Genomic DNA, 19,047 nt, shown 5'->3' with positions numbered 1-19,047 from the left:
CTTGATTTTCTTATTGAGTCCCTGCCGCCGCCCTGGGAGCGCTTCGTGGGTATTTTCTGGGTGGAGATTGAGTACGTGTAGAGGAAGGGTCTGATCCATCGACTCTTATTTATAAGTGTGAAATGTCTTTGCCGGTTAACAATGTCCGAGTTAGAGAACATTGGCTCTCTCGAGTTTGGGGTCTAGAGATAGACTAACGAAAGATTGAGCAATAGAATTTAAAAAAAAAAAATGGTCTGTTTTCACTTCAGTCTGATCATCTCAGTCCTTAGTCTTCGTTTTGTTGTACAGCTCCAGTGAGCCGAGGAGAGGTGGCAAAAACAGCCATAACCGAGACACGGCGCAGGCCTCGGAGCCCGCCTCGGTCGCAGACAGGGCCTGGGATGGGCCGTCGCGCAATCAACTCGTGGGGGTGGCTGCGGCGCAAACGCTTGGGTCTGGGGGAGGGAGGGAATGGGAGGTGGGCCCCGCACGGAGCTATGGAGGGGTGGGGGCCGGGTGGGTGGGTCCAGTCAAGCCCCCGCCTGGAGTCTGGCTCCCCCTCGCCCCCACCCCCACGTGGCCCCGCTTAGCCAATGGCACGGCCCCCGGCCGGCGCCCTCGGGGCGGGAGGCGGCCCCCCCCACCGGCCCAGGCCCCCTCCCAACCTGAACTTCGTTTTTATAAACGTCCCGCGATGAGCTAACCTGTTGGAGGGCGGGCGGGCGGGCGGGCGGGCAGGAGGCGGGAGGCTCGCAGAGGGAGAGAGGGCAAGAGGAAGAGGGCGGGAGCGAGCGAACCGGAGAGAAAGGAGAGGAGGGAGGAGGTGCACCGCGCCATGGTGTCCTGTGCGGGGCCAGGGCCAGGGCCCGGGCCGGGCCAGGCCAGGTCATGAGCCGTCCTGGGAGCTGGGACATGGACGGGCTGCGGGCGGACGCCGGGGCCGCCGGGGCCGCCCCGGCCTCTTCCTCTTCTTCGGTGGCGGCGGCAGCGGCTCCCGGCCAGTGCCGTGGTTTCCTTTCCGCGCCAGTGTTTGCTGGGACACATTCAGGGCGGGCGGCAGCGGCGGCGGCGGCAGCGGCGGCAGCGGCGGCGGCGGCCTCCAGCTTTGCATACCCGGGGACATCTGAGCGCACCGGCTCTGCCTCATCGTCATCGTCTTCGGCTGTGGTTGCTGCGCGCCCAGAGGCTCCCCCAGCCAAAGAGTGCACAGCGCCTGCACCCACAGCGGCCGCTGCAGCACCACCGGGCGCTCCAGCGCTGGGCTACGGCTACCACTTCGGCAACGGCTACTATAGCTGCCGTATGTCGCATGGCGTGGGCTTACAGCAGAATGCTCTCAAGTCGTCCCCGCACGCCTCTCTGGGAGGCTTCCCGGTGGAGAAGTACATGGACGTGTCAGGCCTGGCGAGCAGCAGTGTACCGACTAACGAGGTGCCCGCACGAGCCAAGGAGGTGTCCTTCTACCAGGGCTACACGAGCCCCTACCAACACGTGCCTGGGTATATCGACATGGTGTCCACCTTCGGCTCCGGGGAGCCTCGGCACGAGGCATATATCTCCATGGAGGGCTACCAGTCCTGGACGCTGGCCAACGGGTGGAACAGCCAGGTGTACTGCGCCAAGGACCAGCCACAGGGGTCCCACTTTTGGAAATCATCCTTTCCAGGTAGGGACAATGGAGAAAAGGGGAAGACAACCAGGGACGGGAAAGAGGAGAAAAGAACTAGGAGTGTACTTCCCTAATTGGGAGTAGATGCCTGTGCTGCTAACCTGATCAGGGTTAACCCAGTGGAAAAGTTTGTCCAGTTCTTCTGAAAGCTGTAAAATCTTCCTCTGATTTAAACCACCTCTCTCACAATCCTTTCCTTCGTGTGTGCGGTGCAAGTGAGTTTTTCTCCTAAAGTTGAGAGTCTCTGGGTGCCCTTTGCTAAGGACTGTCTTTCTTCTGAAGAGGCCTCTTTCCTAAGAGGTATTACAGATTTCAGCCCCCACTTTTCAAGGACTGTCCCCAGGGTAACTACTAAAGCTTCTTAAAGCGCTCAAACTCCAAACACAGGGGACCCAGGAATCAAAGGTTGAGCAAAATATCTGAATTTGTGTGCATGTGTGTTTGTGTGTGATTGAATGTATGCAACTGGCATTTGTAGAAAAACTGTCCTATGAGCGTCCCCAATAACCAGGCCATAAAATCACCGGCTTGTTAAGATGCCGGATTGAGAAACCATGATGATCCATCAAATTAGCCTTTGTTTTGAAGTACAAATAGCCTTTCTTTAATAACGTGTAAAAAAAAGTCTGTGTAAATAATAATAAAATATAAACAACCTGTTTTTTTTTCCTTCTACATCCCTCCAAGCGCTCCTGTGTGCATGCGTGCACGCGTGCACGCGCGCGCGCACACACACACACACACACACACACACAGTTCCCAGCTAAGTGCTCCAAATATCCCAGTCTAATTTTCCCCATGCTGTTGTTTGTACCAGGGGATGTGGCTTTAAATCAGCCGGACATGTGTGTCTACCGACGGGGAAGGAAGAAAAGAGTGCCCTACACCAAACTGCAGCTCAAAGAACTGGAGAACGAGTATGCCATTAACAAGTTCATTAACAAGGACAAGCGGCGGCGGATTTCAGCTGCCACGAACCTATCCGAGAGACAAGTGACCATTTGGTTTCAGAACCGAAGAGTGAAGGACAAGAAAATTGTCTCCAAGCTCAAAGATACTGTCTCCTGATGTGGGCCAAGTTGGCCACAGACAGTTTAAATGCTTTCAAATGTCGCCAAAAGACCGTTGGAAAGACTTGAATATGTATTTAATTCCCCTCCCCTATCCCCTAACAATGATGGCAAATTTTGTGAATTGTTTCTCTCTTTTGACTCTTATCTGGCTCCCAAACCTTTTGCTTCCCAACTTGACTTTGTAGTTCTGTTTCTACTTGTTTATTATTGGTTTTGTTCTTGTCTAGGCTTATTTTTTAAATGATGTTTTTAAATGTTCTGTTTCTCCCTCCAGGCCAGTATAAAGGACTTGAGTATTTCTTAATAATCCCCAAAATGAATTTCAGAAGTGCCATTCTGATTTAAGGTCTTTATTTTTTTTAAATCACTTTATCTGTGTTTCCAGCACTGATTATCTTCATAACCCATTAGGTTAGAACATTAGCAGTCATTCATATCCTGTGATTAGTTAATTGAATCATTAGTTCCCAGCAGTTGCCCTGAGGCAAGTAGAAACAGCTCTCCGCAGTCAGTGCCCCCGGGGTCACCCAGAAAGTCTGAAAATCGGAGGCTAAAGGCACTGTGATGACTTTAAAAGCAGCTACCTTATTAAATAGTGTTTGTATCAATATGAAAATGAGGACAATCTTTCCAACTTTGGGTCTTACTTTCTGTTTTAGTTGTATACTTGTAACACTTTGTAGATTCAATTATTTGAAAATAATATGTCTTCATGGATGCCTTCATTTCTCAAATTCTAGATGCAAATGCTTAAATAACTGCAATTGGTAGAGTGACCCATGATGGTATAAATGCACCCCTTTCCTTGGACTCAGGAATATGCAACTGGCCTCAATCCCTGGAAAGAGACCAATGTGGCCATGGGTGGGAACTTTTATTCAGAATCCAATGAAGAACTTAACTGTCTGAACAAATGCATTGAGACTCCCACAGAGCTTTCGAACATCTAACAAATTTTTAAAATGTGTAACTGTAAGGTCCAAGAAGAAAAGAGTGATGTTTCTGAAACTGATGCAAAATAACTACTTTTAAAGTGCTGCATATTTATACAACTGAGAGATTATTTTTTTAGATGCAATGTCTGTGAGCTGGAACACATAAAGCAGTGCCTCAGGCATTTAAATTCACTTTTTTTTTTTTACTCCTAGGGAGATGCAAATAAACAGAACTTTCTTGTTTCCTCGAGTCTTTATACTTTTGTTTTCTTTTTTCAAGTTTGTTTTGCCTCTAGAAACTGTTCTTATTTATTATAAAATCTTCTTCTCCTGAACACTGTGATGTTATCTATAAATGAAGGAAACTCAGCACCAGTTCTGGTCTCTGAAAACTCCATGTTCTACTTCTGCACAACCTCTCCCCTTAACATAAGTAGTGATATTTTTTTAATAAGGATATCATTTGCAATGTCTAAAATGGTATTTTCCCAGCCTAGCCTTAAAATTTTTCCAATAAAATTTTATTTCTCTTCCATTATAAATTTATTTAAATATTTTTATTTATTAATTTACTTTGGTTCTGTACTGGAGATTGAACCCAGGGCACTCTACCACTGGACTACATCCTCAATCCAGTTTTATTTACTTTAAAAATCCATATATATTAGTGTGCCTGGCTATGGGAAATCTCACTTGGAAATTTTCAGCCCAGAAAAGCCATTATAAATACCTTTGATAGGAAGGTCTTGAAATTATAAAAGCATATCCATATTTGGAAATCGAAAAAGGAACATTTCTTATCCCCCGTCATTTTCTCAGGCAGTCTATGCACAACACTTAACAACTAGAAACTAGAAACACGATTATACATTCTAACTTCTAGACACAATTTTTAGGAATTGGGAACTTTCTCTTTGAGGCCTTTTTGCCATTCAGGGAAATGGCCGGTGGAAAATTGGGCACTCTCCCTTGTTAGCTCCTAATACGATTTAGTGTTGGCTAACTTTTTGATATGCAAGTTAGTTAAACACGGATTTTTAAAATCTCCCACAAATGTAAACTTCTCTGTCAGGGTTTGGTTCTTCGAGAAAACGCAGGGACCTCAAGTTAGGAACTACTTTCGTTTTCTCTGGCCCAGCTTGATTATTATTTTCTCCCCATGTATTACCGCCGATTGCAGGGCCTACTTCGCTATAAGAAAGAAAGAAACAGACACAGAGATAGACTCTCCATTCAGTATATAGAATCACCCCTAAAAATAGTCGCCGACAGTACACTTTGGAAAGGGTCACTGAAATTTTCAATACTTTTCTCTCAAGATGTTTTCATCAGAAACTGGCCTAATTTTCCTTCTTCCAATCGCTGTCCTCTCCTTCCCCACGTTTTTTTTTTTTTTTTTTTTTTCCTGTAGAAGACCGCGCTGCGTTTCCTAGGTCCATTTCTCGGCTTTCCCATCGTGAATAGAAGGTTTGCCTCCACGTTTTCTTTCCATTTGAGGTTTGCAAGTCAGTTTCCCTCCGCCTAAGAGAAATGGGAGGTTGACTGAAGATTAAAATTGCGCCCAAATGCTCTCTGGTAGAATTTGGATTGACGGCTAAATCAATAACAGATGAAGGCTTTGTTATTTTTATGTGTTCCTTTTATATTCCGAATTGCGGAGGCAGGAGAGGAATGGGTAAGTGGCCAAGGCCCTAGAAGCGAGGCCCACAGGGAGCCCGGAAGGCAAAGGGAGTTTGAGAGGCTGTTACTACGGTGAGAGACAGAACCCTCTGGGAGAGTTACTCTGAAACCTGGCACATTTTTTGCTCCGCTGGTGGGGTTCTAGGACCCGCGTGTAAGAGTGGTTCAAGAAGCGAAGGAAGCGTTGGAGACGCAAGGCCAGACAAAGAGGCGGCCGGAATGCTGCTTCAAGTCTGGCAGCCTGCTGGGTCCCTTGGCTTTGCTCTTTGGATCAGCCTCGCTGCGACGATCTCTGGCTTTACGAAGTTATCTGCGGGGCCTGGCAGCGGGCCATGACCGGGAGGATTGGCGACCCCAGGCAGGCTACACCGCCCTTCACTGTTGATCTTGACCGTGCGGAAGCGCCTCGCCAGGCGTGGAGCGCGCTCGCCATCTCCTGGGCGGTCGGCGGCATTGGCAGAGCTTACCGTTTAGCTCCGCCAAAAGCTCCTTTCCCATTCTCTCGCTCATCTGCCTAGCCTCCTTCCCGCCACCACCTCCCCCTCGGTTCTTCAGCTCCTAGCTCCCTATGGCTTTGCCTGCCAGACCTCGAAAGTCATAAACCTGGGGGATGATGTTGGGTGACTGGGCAAGAAACAATAGAGGAAGTTTAGATGTTACAGTCTTTTCTGTTTCTCGCTTGGTTGTTTTATGCATTGAGTCCTAAGAGGCAAATAGCCATTCTAAGACTGCCCCAAGAGTCCAAAGGAGACACCCCTGGGTTTGGGAATACCAGGAAGTTGCTGTGCATAGAAGACCAGAGGTGAGGGGACTACAGGCACTCTTGGAACTGGAGCTTTCTGCCTGAGGAGGCTACACCTCCTGAAAAACAGGGCGAGTCCCCCAAGATGAGAATTGTTAGGGACCCAATACCTGGTTCCCTTAGGCCTTTAGTTACAGGGTTTACAGCTTGGGCTTATCCCTATTTCCCAAAAAAAAAGGACGACCCTAAGGAAATTCTGCCACGCCCTCAAGGAGCCCCCGGATTTCCCCACCCCCATCTCCCCGCTCACCTCCCAACACCACCTCCCCTCCCCACCTCCTCACTTCCCTATCTCCCCACCTCCATCCCCCACCCCCGCCCTACAGCAGGAGGAAGAGGCCGACTGCTTTCTCCAGAGCCGCCCAATTGGTCGCCATAACTCACACAATAAAGTCAGCGCGGTGGTCAGCCTTGCCCTCTGGCGGCGCCTGTGTGGTCTCGGTGCTGGAGCTGGCGATCTAACCAGTTCCAGCTTGGCTCGGGACTGCGGGGCCTGCTGCAGGTTGGGGCTGGCGCCCACCGCGGGGTATCTAGGGAGTTCTTGATACCCGATGCATGAGAAGACCCGTAGTCCTCCAGCTAGACTTGACAAGAGGGCCTGCAATGGGGCTGCGCATACTGTTCCCCGCGAGGAACTGCTGCCCTTCCCGCTTCTGTTTGCCAGACCGGTGAACCCGCCCGCGGCCCGCGCCCCTGGAAGCACAGAGGCAAGAAACACTGCTAGCTGGTTGCCTCCGTGAGCCCTGCTCTTCCCTGGCCAGGTGCCTTGGCTCGTCTGCCTTTTCCCACTTGGTGGTGGGAGTTTGTCCTGCACTGTCTACCAAGAGGCAGATAAACAGTTTGGAGTTCTGGTTTGCAGGGCATAGTTGCCAAGGTGACTCCTGGCGATAAAAGGAATGCAGACTTTGGCTAGGATTGGCTACTCAAGATGCCGGATTCCCTGGTAGCAGTCTCCAGGGACCTGGACAGCAACTTCTCTAGGAGCAGAGTTCCTGGCTATGGGGACACACACCAAGACTGTTGTGAAGCATCCTTCCTTCCAGGTGCCAAATTTGGGCAGAGTTTGTGATACATTTTCTCTGCGTTTGGTAAAGCTCTCAGGTTGTCTGGGGCCTGGGACCCAGGGCTCAGGCAATGAATCTTTGCTTCCAGAATCCCTGGGGGGGAGGCCTCTTGAGAGATCCTTCCTGTATTGGGATAAGAGTGGCAATGCTCAGATGCAGGGACAGAAGTGGCCGCGCCAGACCACACTCTCTCCAGACAAGCCCAGAGGCGCCTGTTACTGAAAATGTTAAAGCTGCAACTTAAAGCCCGTAGAAGCAAGCCCGGCCCAGGTAGCCAGCGGAAGACAGGGTGGCAAAGCCAATCAAGATTAGGAAGGGTCCCAAGGGACTTGGGCAAAGGCACCCTCAGCTCAATGTCTCCAGCTTCTGAAGCCAGGCCCGGAAACTCGCAGAAGCTTCGCCTTGCTTAACATGCTTTGGCTCTGCCCGCAGCCTTGTCCTTCGCCATCGAACATTACTGGTGTTATCATAATACCCTGAAGGGGGGGAAAAACGGGTCGGGGGATGTAGGCGGTGCTGAAATGACCGACTTTGAAGAACCTGCAGGCAAAGTTTCGTCCAATCGTCTGAGCCTGTCCTCTTATTCCCGGTTGTAACTAAATACTGTTGCGAGCGCAGCCGAAGCCCTTTGTTGGAGATGTGTGAGCGCAGTCTCTACAGAGCGGGCTATGTGGGTTCACTTCTGAATCTGCAGTCGCCCGACTCTTTCTACTTTTCCAACCTGCGGCCGAATGGCGGCCAGTTGGCCGCGCTTCCCCCCATCTCATATCCGCGCGGCGCGCTGCCCTGGGCCGCCACGCCTGCTTCTTGCGCTCCGGCGCAGCCTGCCAGCGCTACTGCCTTTGGCGGCTTCTCGCAGCCCTACCTGGCTGGCTCTGGGCCTCTTGGCTTACAGCCCCCGGGGGCCAAGGATGGACCCGAAGAGCAGGTCAAATTCTATACGCCGGAAGCGGCCTCTGGGCTGGAGGAGCGCGGCCGAACGCGGCAGCCCTTCGTCCCTGAGTCTAGCCTGGCCCCTACAGCAGCTGCTCTCAAAGCAGCCAAGTACGACTACGCGGGTATGAGCCGTGTGGCTCCAGGCTCGGCGACCCTGCTCCAGGGTGCCCCCTGCGCCGCCAGCTTCAAGGAGGACACCAAGGGCCCGCTCAACTTGAACATGACAATGCAGGCGGCGGGCGTCGCCTCTTGCCTGCGACCTTCGCTGCCCGACGGTAAACGGTGCCCACACTCCCCGAGCCGGTTTGGGCCGGATGGGAGGTGGGATGCGGGGAGGGGTTGTAGGGGGAGGGGAACCGCCGAGGGCGGGCGATCGACTGGGAGCCGGCAGAGCTGACTTAGGTTGGGGCTGTGTTGCAGGCCTGCCGTGGGGGTCGGCCCCTGGGAGGGCCCGCAAGAAGCGGAAACCCTACACAAAGCAGCAGATTGCGGAGCTGGAGAACGAATTCCTTGTCAACGAATTCATCAACCGACAGAAGCGCAAGGAATTGTCCAACAGGCTGAACCTCAGCGACCAGCAGGTCAAAATTTGGTTCCAGAACCGGCGTATGAAGAAGAAGCGCGTGGTGCTGCGTGAGCAGGCGCTGGCGCTCTATTAGCCGCTAGTGTGGCGGGCTGACGAGCCAGGCCTGCCCTTTTGGACCGAGGCCTGGCTTGCGTGCGGGGGAGGTGCTGGGGGCTGAGGCTTTTCTTTTGGCTCCTACTCCTACTGATCCCGGGTACTCTCCTGCTCAGTCTACAGCCCCAGAGGACAGTAGGAGATTTGGAGATGAAGCCAATTGGGCCTTTTTGCTTTCCCCTCTCTCTGATAAGCTCCTAAGGGCATTTGGATGTTGCAATGCACCCTTAACTTTAAGGCTTCCATGTGGTGCCTGGAGTCACCTGTACTTGCTCTTGTCTGGGTCATTTGCCATGAGGACTCACTCTTGAACCCTTGGACTTGGATTTTCTGTTAGTTAGTTCTCCTTTCTTCCCAACCCTTTCTGCATTTAGCAGACGCCTAGCTTGATGGATGGAAGTGAACATAGGAATACCTCAGGATCCAGCCACAATGGAAAGGGCTGTGGATACACCTTTCCAACTGAAGTCCTTTGTGGCAAAGCCAAGATCTCGACTCTAGAGGAAGGAGAGGGCCAGTTTCCTCCTCCCATCTGCCTTGGCTGATTTGGGAGGACAAAAGTTGCCCTAGACATTCAGACTTGGGTGGTGGGAGGAGAGGGATTGGGTGGCCAGACAAACTGAGAAACCTCTCAGAATGCAGACTGGACAGGGCCCTCCAACTGGGTAGAATGGGCTAAAGATGGGAAGGAAGAGAGGCTGAGACTTCAGAGCAAACTGCATTCTCCTAACAAGATAAGCAAAATTCTGCTACTTCTCCCACTCTTCATATATAGCTAAACCAGGCCCATGCACCCTATAACTTGGACCCCCAGAGCTGAGCTCTGCTTAGGGGAACTGCTGGTCTGCTTTGAGGCTTGATGCACAGGTAGGAGAGAAAGATATCCATGGGGAAGAGAAGGGATTAAACAAGAGGAAGAGGAGTCCTACACTGTAAATAAGGCTTTGAGGTGGAAAAGATGTCTAAGTGTCTTTCTGGAAGTACCTTAGTGTGCTACCACAAGGAGAGGTAAAAACTCCTCCTCAAAAGTTAGGGGATGGGAAGGAGACCTCTGAGATTCTCAGTCCCTGGTTGCTGCTCTTGAAGAACAGAGAGGACCAGAAGTTCCTCTCTTACCCTCTCCATCACCCACCAACTCCATCAAAGGCCCATGTACTATGTCCCTTCTGAGACATATCCAGCCTGCCCTGCTTGAAGCCTATGAAGCCCTGGGCCCTACCAGGTTTGTCTTGTGGATGCCAGGGTTCCTGAATCCCAGACAGTGTTGTTCGGGGTGTGCTAGGGCTAGTAACCTTATTCTTCCAACCTTATTCTAATGTACCCAAGCCTCCCCCTTCCCAAACTACTATGGTCCCTGACTTTTCTCTTTCTGAGATGTAGCACCCTCCCAACTCCTAGCAAGATGCAGGATAGGCCAAGGGTTCATGATTCCTTCCCATAGTCCCTGTGATTTCTTTTCAAGCAGAGGACCAGGGCCTGTACCTGGGAAGGGCATCTTACAGGGAGGCTTGATGTTTAGACTATTTCATTTTCTGTGCTAATAGTTGTCATGAAATTTTGTTTTGATTTTGTCGAAAACAATTTCTTGTATATATTAGACACAGAAATGTTTTTGAGTGGAAATAAATTTTCAGGCCCCAGCCAAACTGTTAAGGGGCTGATGTTGATTTTTGAAAATGCTTTGGATTCCCTTCTAATGTTTTTCAAGCCACCAAATTCGTTTTTCCCCACTGGTTGTGGTTTTACCTCAGGTGTTGACTGTTCATTAAATGGGAAAAGGGCTTCTGAGGCATTCAGGAATGATTTATAAAAGCCCATGAACAGAATATGTATAAAATATCCAAAGGGGGGAAGGCGACCTTGGACAGATTTGAGTGTATCTTCAATACCAAGGGGACTCAGCTTGTTGTGTGTTGAGGTTTCTATATTTTACCTAAATTCTCAATGTTGAGTCTTGCTATTAAGAGGTGGGGTGCCAAAATTTGAGGTTCCTCATATTTCAAAACAAAACATCTTTCTGCCAAGTTTTAGTCAGGCTTCTCTGGAAGAGGCCACGCCTGCTGAAGATACCTGAAAGGACCTTTGCCAGGATCCCTGTGGGCCCTAGGGGAAATGCAGCTTCAAGACCTGCTCCCCATGCCTTTGTAGCCTCTAATTCAGTCCTGTAAAACCAGAACCTGCTTGGTACTCCCTGGCAAACCCCCAACTCCTAACTGACGGAGGAGGAAAATAGCTCTCAGATAATTAGTAAAATAGATAAATTCCTAATACTGAGTATTCTACATTGTAACTCCTCTTCTTTGGAGCAAATTTGATTTATCTTGAACAGTATCTTAATTGGTGTTTTTTTTAAAATTATGTATACACAATGGGGGGGAAAAAACACGAAGTGCTGAAGCCTTCCCCACCTGGCTGTGCACTGGGAGGCGGTGGTTTCCAGAGCTTGGTCTCAGTCTCAGTCTGTATTCAGAGGTTTGCCTTCTTGAAAACAACTGAACAAAGGCGGAAGCCACACTGAGACCTCGGGTCCAGAGGGCTGAGGAAAGGAAGAAGAAACCAGACTTATTCAGATCCAGGCTCTAAGACAACATATATAGGTTGTTTCTCTAAAAATACATACCATTAAATCTCCATGTTCTTTCCCTTTAGTCTGGGATGGGGGCGATATTCATGAAGACCACTCCCCACAGAGAAATTATTCTAAATGTAAAATCTTATCTGTTGGTTCAGTGGTGTTTTCCATATGTATCCCTTTTGCTGATCCACACAAATACAAATACCACGGTGTTTCCTTCCTAGCTGAAGTCCCAGCAGAGATTTGGAATCACGAGGAAATTTGTAAGAAATAAATGGCAGAGAGAAATGATGCTGAAACGAGTGCTCAACAATCCCTCGTAGAAAGATAAATGTGTCCTCCAAAATGCTGCAGTCCACTGGGCCTCTTGACTAAGAAAAAAGGTTTTAAAAACGAGGCAGGGAGTGGGGGAGACTGTTTATTCTGGTATTCAATCGGCTTCTAGCTCAGAGGATCGACCACGGAAGCTTTTTAAGTCCTGGGGGTTCTCCCCAAGGGAGGCGGCTGGGGAGGCTTCCGGGATGCGGGCCGGTGGAGGAGAAATCCAGAATCACTGTAAATATTCATGTCTTCTGGTGAAGGAGGGAGGTGTATGTGTGCCCCATCACTGGCCTCTACCAGCTGCATCCACCCCCTCCTCCCCCAGCGGTGGTGGTGGGGGCAAGGCGCCTGACCGACAGTCCCTGGACAAAGGTGATCTCCCCACATTTTTGTTCTCTAATCCCTCAGACTTCAGGAGTCCTCTTCTAAGGCTCTGCAGGGAAGAGACTGGCTCTGGGTGTTTTTCCCTGCTTTTCCCTTCTTTCGTTTCCTAAAAGAGCATAAATAATTAAAGTTTGGCAGGGAGGAAAAGCTTTCTTGCAGAACTGTAGTGGCAATAAATGAAATGACTCAGAATCCCTTCCCCAGTCAGCTTTTACGAGAGCTGCCAGACAGTGTCTGTTCACGTTCTCCAGATACCAGGGGCGCCCTGACAAAGTTAAGGTCAAGTTAGTGTCTTATCTTGGGTGGCTCAAAATTACCGCATCGCGTCTCGGCGCTGCGCGGAAAGCTATCGTTTGCAGAGCTGCTAGCTGCGCCCCGAAGGCCTGGTGTGTTCTCTGCGTTTCGGGTGGGGCCGCATAGGCAAGGACAAGGCCACAGCGCCCGGGTCTTCACGGTAGGTTCTCGAGAGAGCGGGGAACGCGCGGGTCCAGAGGCTGTGGTTTTCCTTGTTTTTGGGGGGAGGGGGGTAAGGATAGAGCAGGCAGCTGGGGCCAAGAGCGAATCGGGTTGGGCCCAGAACGAATGCCCTGGGTTGGGTAAGGGGGGGGGGGGCGAGTGTCTGTGCTAATGCGCCAAGGGGGCCCATTGCCCCCTTCCCCTATGCACCCCGGCGCCTCTGCAGATGGCGCACCCTTTGCTGCCAAAGCGCGGCTCCCGCCGGAGCCGCCGTCGCCATGTCGTTGAACTTGAATGGTTCGTCCTCTCCATTTCCCTTTTCGGCGACCAGCAGGCTTCATTTGGGGGGCGGCGGACTGCCTGAGCCCCACTCCGTGCGGTGAGGAAAGAAGGTGTGAGAATTTTTTGCATTCCTCCCCGACACTCGAAGACCATACTGGGGGGCCCCCGCCACTGCCCTGGGTCCTGAACGATCGTAGGGCCAGTGTGCAGTGTCCGGGGAGCCATTTTAGAAGAGAGATCCAGGGGCGTCGACCAGGAGCCAGAAAGGGAGAGCCTTGGGGCTGGGATGGAGATAGAGAAGCAGATAAGTGTGCCGGGATCTGGGCTGGGGCGAAGGGTGCAAGCTGAAATCTGGTCTGGGGTGCCAGCTGCCGGGAGGGGGCACAGAATGGACAGTTCTAGGTGAGGAAAGGCTTGGTGCCCTCCAGTAGCCACTGACCTGTTTGCGCAGTGTTGGGGGAGGGAAGCAGATGTGGAAGGGGCGGAGGAATAAGAGGAAGGAGAAAAGGAGGGAGGAGAAAAAGAGGAAGGGGGGGAACATCAGCCAGAAAATAGATATTAGCTCAGACCACCCGCCTTTTCTCTGTCTGTCGGCACGGTGGACAGAGAGCACAGCACCAGCACTTCAGCAGCCCGGGCGGGGAAGAAACCAGCATCACAGCCAGCACCGCCTGCTCTGGACATAGGGCTGAGGCCCAGGCCTCAGTGCTGTGTTGCTTGGACAGAGAAATCCTGGGGATGGAATCAGTCTCCTGCCCTGGTTCTGGGCTTCGGGTTTGAGTAGAGACTGGTTTACCTTTGTAAAGCCCCGGTGGGCTGTGGGAACCCAGGCCTTGCCTGCCTGGAACCCTGAGCTAGGAGAGGGTTGCTGAAGCTAGAGGAAATTGAAGCCTTGGGGCGATTGAATGTATGGGAAGTGCTGAAGAATCTGCCTTAGCGCCAGGTGGTACAGAGGGGCTTTAGTTCGAGGCAGACGATAGTGAGACCCTTGGAGAGCCAACGGATGTCCCGGTGGGCTGCAGTGGCCATGCCGACCAAAGGGCAAAAGGAGGTTCGGGAGAGCCCTGTGGGTGAGCAAGCCTTGGCAGGGCTCTCACAGCAGTGAAGGGTTTGGGTGTTTGGCAGACTGGACCCAGGCCAGGCCTCAAATCAGTGGGGGTAAGGAGGGCCTGAAGCACCTGGGTGTTTCTCTCTCCTGGTGGGTGAGCTGAAGGCCAGGCACAGTGAAGGTAGGACACTAGATTCTTTTGTTCATAAGACAATCCCCCTCCCAGCTTTTAGGGAAGCCAAGGCTTTGGGGTGTCTCTGCTGGCTGAGCTCCCTCCTCCTTTAGTACTGAGAGAGAAGACAAGCGACAGGGAGAAAGAGACAGTGACACTCAGCTTAGAGAAAAGGAGAGAGGATGAGGAGACCGAAGAAGATAGGGGAAAGAAAAGGAAGAAGGGAAAAAGAAATAGAGATTGAAAAGAGAGAGGACTGGATAGAGAAAAGGGAGAAGAGTAAAGAAAAGAAGGAGGGAGACAAGAAGAGGGGGGAAACCAGAAAGGAGGAGAGAGGATTGAATGGGCACCGAGGTCCTGGCCTGGACCAGAGCCTGGGAGGCGTTTGGCGTGGGTTTTTCTGAGGCCAGCTCTCGCGCCCCCTGGGTCAGAACCTGAGAGAGCCAAGTTACTCCGAGGTGAATGCTCTGGGCAGAGAAATATGTAAATCAGGGTTCCCTGATCCCTGGAGAGTGGCGCAATTACACCCCTTGAACAAGAAGCAACAAGCTCCCTGGCGGGTGAGCTGCAGAGGGTGGCGGCATGGCGGGGGAGGGAACGGCTGCAGGAAAGGGGGTGGGAGTGGGAACCTCACACCCTCACACCTAGTCCCCTGTGCCAGGGCAGGGGCTCCCCCCTTCGCTTACCGCTTCTCTCCCTTCCCCCTTCCTCCCCCTTCTTCCCCCTCCCTCCTCCTCCCCGCCAGCCGAGGTCCGCGTACTTAAAGCCGCGCGGGCGGGCGAATGCGGGCGGGCGGCCCATTCGGGCGGTGGCAGATGCGCCCAGCGGTGGCAGCCGCCGGCGACGCGCAGGTGACCGGCCTGCGGCACAGCCTGGTCAGGGGGCGCCTGGGGAGAGCTGGCGGGAGAAGGAGGCCGATCCGCCCCCAGCGTGCGCGCGTCTCGGCGCCAGGAGTCGTCCCGGGGCGTGTTGGCGAGCACTGATATAGATATAAGGACATTTCTCTCCATGGCGTCACGTGACATAATTACCACCAGAATCAATCAAGATGAATTGCACGTCAGCGCCCGGTGGGGATTTTTGCTTAGTTGATCCTGGCCCAAGCCTCTTGTGCAATCGATGGCTCAGGTTGGCGGCGCGGGGAGCGGCCCGGGGCTTGCCGGCGTGCACGCCACGGAGCCATGAACGACTTTGAGGAGTGCGGCCCGAGCGCAGCCAGCATGTACCTGCCGGGCTGCGCCTACTATGTGGCCCCGTCGGACTTCGCTAGCAAGCCGTCGTTCCTTTCACAACCGTCGTCCTGCCAGATGACTTTCCCCTACTCTTCCAACCTGGCACCGCACGTCCAGCCCGTGCGCGAAGTGGCCTTCCGCGACTACGGCCTGGAGCGCGCCAAGTGGCCATACCGTGGCGGCGGCGGTGGCGGCGGCGGCGCGGGGGGCGGTGGCGGCGGGGGCGGCCCTGGCGGGGGCGGCGGCACCGCTGGGGGCTACGCTCCCTACTACGCGGCGGCGGCGGCTGCAGCGGCTGCGGCGGCGGCGGCCGAGGAGGCAGCCATGCAGCGCGAGTTGCTCCCGCCGGCGGGTCGCCGGCCAGACGTACTCTTCAAGGCGCCAGAGCCGGTGTGCGCAGCGCCCGGGCCACCACACGGCCCCGCGGGCGCCGCCTCCAACTTCTACAGCGCGGTGGGCCGCAATGGCATCCTGCCGCAGGGTTTCGATCAGTTCTATGAAGCGGCGCCCGGGCCCCCATTCGCCGGACCGCAGCCCGCGCCACCGCCCGCGCCGCCACAACCCGAGGGTGCTTCTGACAAGGGTGACCCCAAGACCGGGACTGGTAGCGGCGGGGGCAGTCCCTGCGCCAAGGCGATCCCCGGCTCGGAGCCCAAGGGGGCAGCGGAAGGTGGCAGCGGAGATGGCGAGGGCCCCCCGGGGGAGGCGGGGGCCGAGAAGAGCGGCGGCGCAGGTAGGCAACTGGATGCAGGGCGAGAGGCTGAGCCCGGGGGCCGCGGGCGCGGGGGGGCGGCGGCGGGGGCCTCCCTCTGCTTGCGCCGTTTTATGTGCTACTTTATAAGCATTCGAAGGGGTTTATACATCCTATAAGATTTCCCGGGTCGTTGTAAAGCGTGTTTATGATAGGAAACCAATTTAGGTGGGCTTAAGGTAGACTTCGAGGAGGACATTAATCGCAGTAGAGAGCTTTCCCTCTGTTTTAGTAAGGGGGTGCTGAAGACCATGGAGAGAGGGAGTGAGATTTTGAGCCAGCTGGTGAGTGTGGACACGCGAGCCTCCGGCTTTTAAGGGAGGAGGGGTGGGTGATCCTTGCACTGGACTTTATCCAAGCCGCTGGCTGACGCGCACCGCTGGAATGGAGCAGATGCCCCCGCGGGCGCACTCGTGTCTCTCTTCTCTTGGGTTCCAGTTAAAAGCCTGACTCGCCCTCCTCTTTCCTATCTCCGTGCCAGGCTGGTTGTGTGTGTGTGTGTGTGTGTGTGTGTGTGTGTCCGTCCGGGCGTGAACATAGGTCCACGCCTGCACTCTCCTGTGCCCGCCCATATATCATCCCCCACGACGCAGGCAGGGCCTTTCAGCGACTGTAGGGGACGTCCCTAACGGGGCCAGGGCCTGGCCCTAGCTCAGTGGCGGGCGGGCGGGGGCCCCCCGGCAGACAGTGGCCTTTCTCACCCCTTGATCTCTTTCCCTTGCAGTGGCCCCCCAGAGGTCCCGGAAAAAGCGCTGTCCCTACACCAAGTACCAGATCCGCGAACTGGAACGCGAGTTTTTCTTTAACGTATATATAAACAAAGAGAAAAGACTCCAACTCTCTCGGATGCTCAACCTCACTGACCGGCAAGTCAAAATCTGGTTCCAGAATCGCAGGATGAAAGAAAAGAAACTGAACAGAGACCGTCTGCAGTATTTCACTGGAAACCCCTTATTTTGAAAGCTGCAGGAAGCGCCCCCTCCCCAGAGCCCCACTGACCCACCCTCCTCCCCACCAGCCTGCCCTCCGCAGGCCCAATGTCCTTGGGTTTAATGACGCCTCTTCTCTGTGGAACTTCACGATTACTTCCCACGGTCAACTCAAGACCTCCCAGCGACCACTGCAGCCTGCGGACCGGGGACTTGGCCGAGCGGATCCTAATAAGGGGAAAATGGTAAATGCAAACGTCCCTTTACAATTTTACCGCCAATGTGCTGTCGTTCCCCCTCCCCCTCTCAGAGTCCTCGCGGGGACCCAGCAGGATCTGTAGGGAGTTAGGCCACAGGGCTAGAAGGCGCTGGCGTTTTGTTCTGAGATTAAATAAGATATCCCTTCCTTCCCCCTCCCTGAACGCAGATTATTTAAACTCTGGGAACTGTACCTTTGGTCTGTCATATCAAGGCATGAGTCACTGTCTTTTTGTGTGTGAATAAATGGTTTCTAGTAAAATTGAGGTCACAGCTTCAATACACTGTATGAATTTTCCTCTTCGAAGAAGTTTAGTGACTGATTAGGATATTGTAGTGGCCAGAACCCTTCTCTGAAAATCGAGTGAAATACTTTTTTAGTCTCTAAAAATAGGAGTTGTTCCCTCCCATCTCTGGGAACACTGTTTTTAAAAATCATGTTAGTGATGAATTTCTAAAAAGATGTGACCCAGCCATGCTGGTGCTGTCCTCTTTAGGCAGTGAGGCTGGAGCAGAAGGAACCTAAGAAGTGAATCCCCACCCCCACTTCTAGTCTACTGAACTTGGAATTTCTGAAAAGACAAACAAAAATTTAAAACTGATTAGAAAATCCAAATTATCTCTTAACAAGGTGACAAGGAGCCAGGGTTCCTTAAAAGAAGAAACCAAATTTAGAACCCTCCTTGTTAATATGTAAGTGGAGGGATGCTAAAATGAGGTTTAGTGAGTGGAAAGGGTTTGGGGTCCTTGCTAGTGTCATAGTGGGCCTGTACCAGGGAATGTAAGCCCCCCTCATTGGATGCGGGCCAAGGGCTGCAGACCTGCTTCTTCCTGCATTTATCGCTTTAAGTTAAAGAATGTGGTGAGGGCTGCACTGCACTTTATGTTGCAGGGCCAGGCCAGGCTGTTTACAAAACCTTGAACTGTCTAGACAACACCATAAAAGCCAAAGTTCTAAACAGCTTAATTGGGTTATATTATACACCTTCTGGTGGGCCCAAAAGAGATTTCCGCAATGTGCAATAAACTGGAGAAGTGAGAAAAGCTTCTCTTTCTCTGAAAAGAGTGAACTGAATCTTATGACTCTTAACCTCTCATAAGCCCAAACTCAAAATATAAATCCATAAGATGCACAGCACCTCATGCATCTTCTGAGGCAGTATGCATTTTACATGCAGCAATATTTAATTGCTAAGGCTCTTGGGGGAAAAGGAAAAACATAAGTGCATAAGTGTATGCCTTTGAACTTCCAAAATGTCAAGGTCATCACCTTTAACCTCTCTGAATAATTAGGCGCCTTAAGGTTCTTCTGTGATTTTCAACTGCCACCCACTCTCATACATACATGCTCACACATACAGACCCATGCACACATTTATGACCACACAGAATCCTACTGGGTGCTCCCCATAAATCTAAGAAAATTTCTAATTTCAGGATCAATAACCTTAATTTCCCTTCAAATATTTGAGCGATTCAGTAGCAATTGACTTCTTTTTTGAAAATACTGGTTAGACTAAAATGCTTATTAGCTTTCACTACAACTGGGATGTGCTGGAGATGTGTGGGGGGGGGTCTTAAGAAATGTTTCCCTTTGCTCTAATGAAGGACTGCAGTATTAAAAGCAGGCATTTGAAAAAGTAAGTTCTGTTCAGACTTACATCTTTGTTATATTTGAAAGCAATTTGCCACCCATCAAATAAATTATGGCACTTTCTAAGCTATGGAACAAAAGAAAATATATTTGTATGGTCTTTAAAAGCCTCTCTCAACCTTTGGTGAAAGATGTAATAGAAACAAAGCGGACAAATGATTTCGT

At 52.1% G+C, this 19,047-nt stretch overlaps 3 protein-coding genes across 3 annotated transcripts; all 3 read left to right on the top strand.

The window, feature by feature from the left end:
- Positions 1–870: 870 nt before the first annotated feature.
- Hoxd13 (homeobox D13) lies at positions 871–2,719 on the top strand. Its single transcript, XM_027946184.1, has 2 exons — positions 871–1,648; positions 2,469–2,719. The coding sequence occupies exons 1-2, from the start codon at positions 871–873 to the stop codon at positions 2,717–2,719; spliced, it is 1,029 nt and encodes a 342-aa protein (XP_027801985.1).
- Positions 2,720–7,842: 5,123 nt separating this feature from the next.
- Hoxd12 (homeobox D12) lies at positions 7,843–8,800 on the top strand. The gene is made up of 2 exons (XM_027946001.2): positions 7,843–8,416; positions 8,562–8,800. Exons 1-2 carry the CDS (start codon positions 7,843–7,845, stop codon positions 8,798–8,800), a joined length of 813 nt encoding a protein of 270 aa, XP_027801802.1.
- A 6,439-nt stretch (positions 8,801–15,239) lies between these two features.
- Hoxd11 (homeobox D11) lies at positions 15,240–17,001 on the top strand. The gene is made up of 2 exons (XM_027946088.3): positions 15,240–16,023; positions 16,766–17,001. The coding sequence occupies exons 1-2, from the start codon at positions 15,240–15,242 to the stop codon at positions 16,999–17,001; spliced, it is 1,020 nt and encodes a 339-aa protein (XP_027801889.1).
- Positions 17,002–19,047: the final 2,046 nt, after the last annotated feature.

This window comes from Marmota flaviventris, chromosome 11 (assembly GCF_047511675.1).
Source record: "Marmota flaviventris isolate mMarFla1 chromosome 11, mMarFla1.hap1, whole genome shotgun sequence".
NCBI lineage: Eukaryota > Metazoa > Chordata > Mammalia > Rodentia > Sciuridae > Marmota > Marmota flaviventris.
Note: the sequence above shows the minus strand (reverse complement) of the source record. Positions and strands in the feature narration are given on the sequence as shown.

What these genes read in the sequence shown, in the direction of transcription:
- Hoxd13 (XM_027946184.1), top strand. Translation starts at nt 871, where the DNA reads ATGAGCCGTCCTGGGAGCTGGGACATGGACGGGCTGCGGGCGGACGCC. An exon ending in TTGGAAATCATCCTTTCCAG is followed by an intron (nt 1,649 to 2,468) that starts GTAGGGACAATG and finishes TGTTTGTACCAG; the next exon opens with GGGATGTGGCTTTAAATCAG.
- Hoxd12 (XM_027946001.2), top strand. Translation starts at nt 7,843, where the DNA reads ATGTGTGAGCGCAGTCTCTACAGAGCGGGCTATGTGGGTTCACTTCTG. An exon ending in GCGACCTTCGCTGCCCGACG is followed by an intron (nt 8,417 to 8,561) that starts GTAAACGGTGCC and finishes GCTGTGTTGCAG; the next exon opens with GCCTGCCGTGGGGGTCGGCC.
- Hoxd11 (XM_027946088.3), top strand. Translation starts at nt 15,240, where the DNA reads ATGAACGACTTTGAGGAGTGCGGCCCGAGCGCAGCCAGCATGTACCTG. An exon ending in CGAGAAGAGCGGCGGCGCAG is followed by an intron (nt 16,024 to 16,765) that starts GTAGGCAACTGG and finishes TTTCCCTTGCAG; the next exon opens with TGGCCCCCCAGAGGTCCCGG.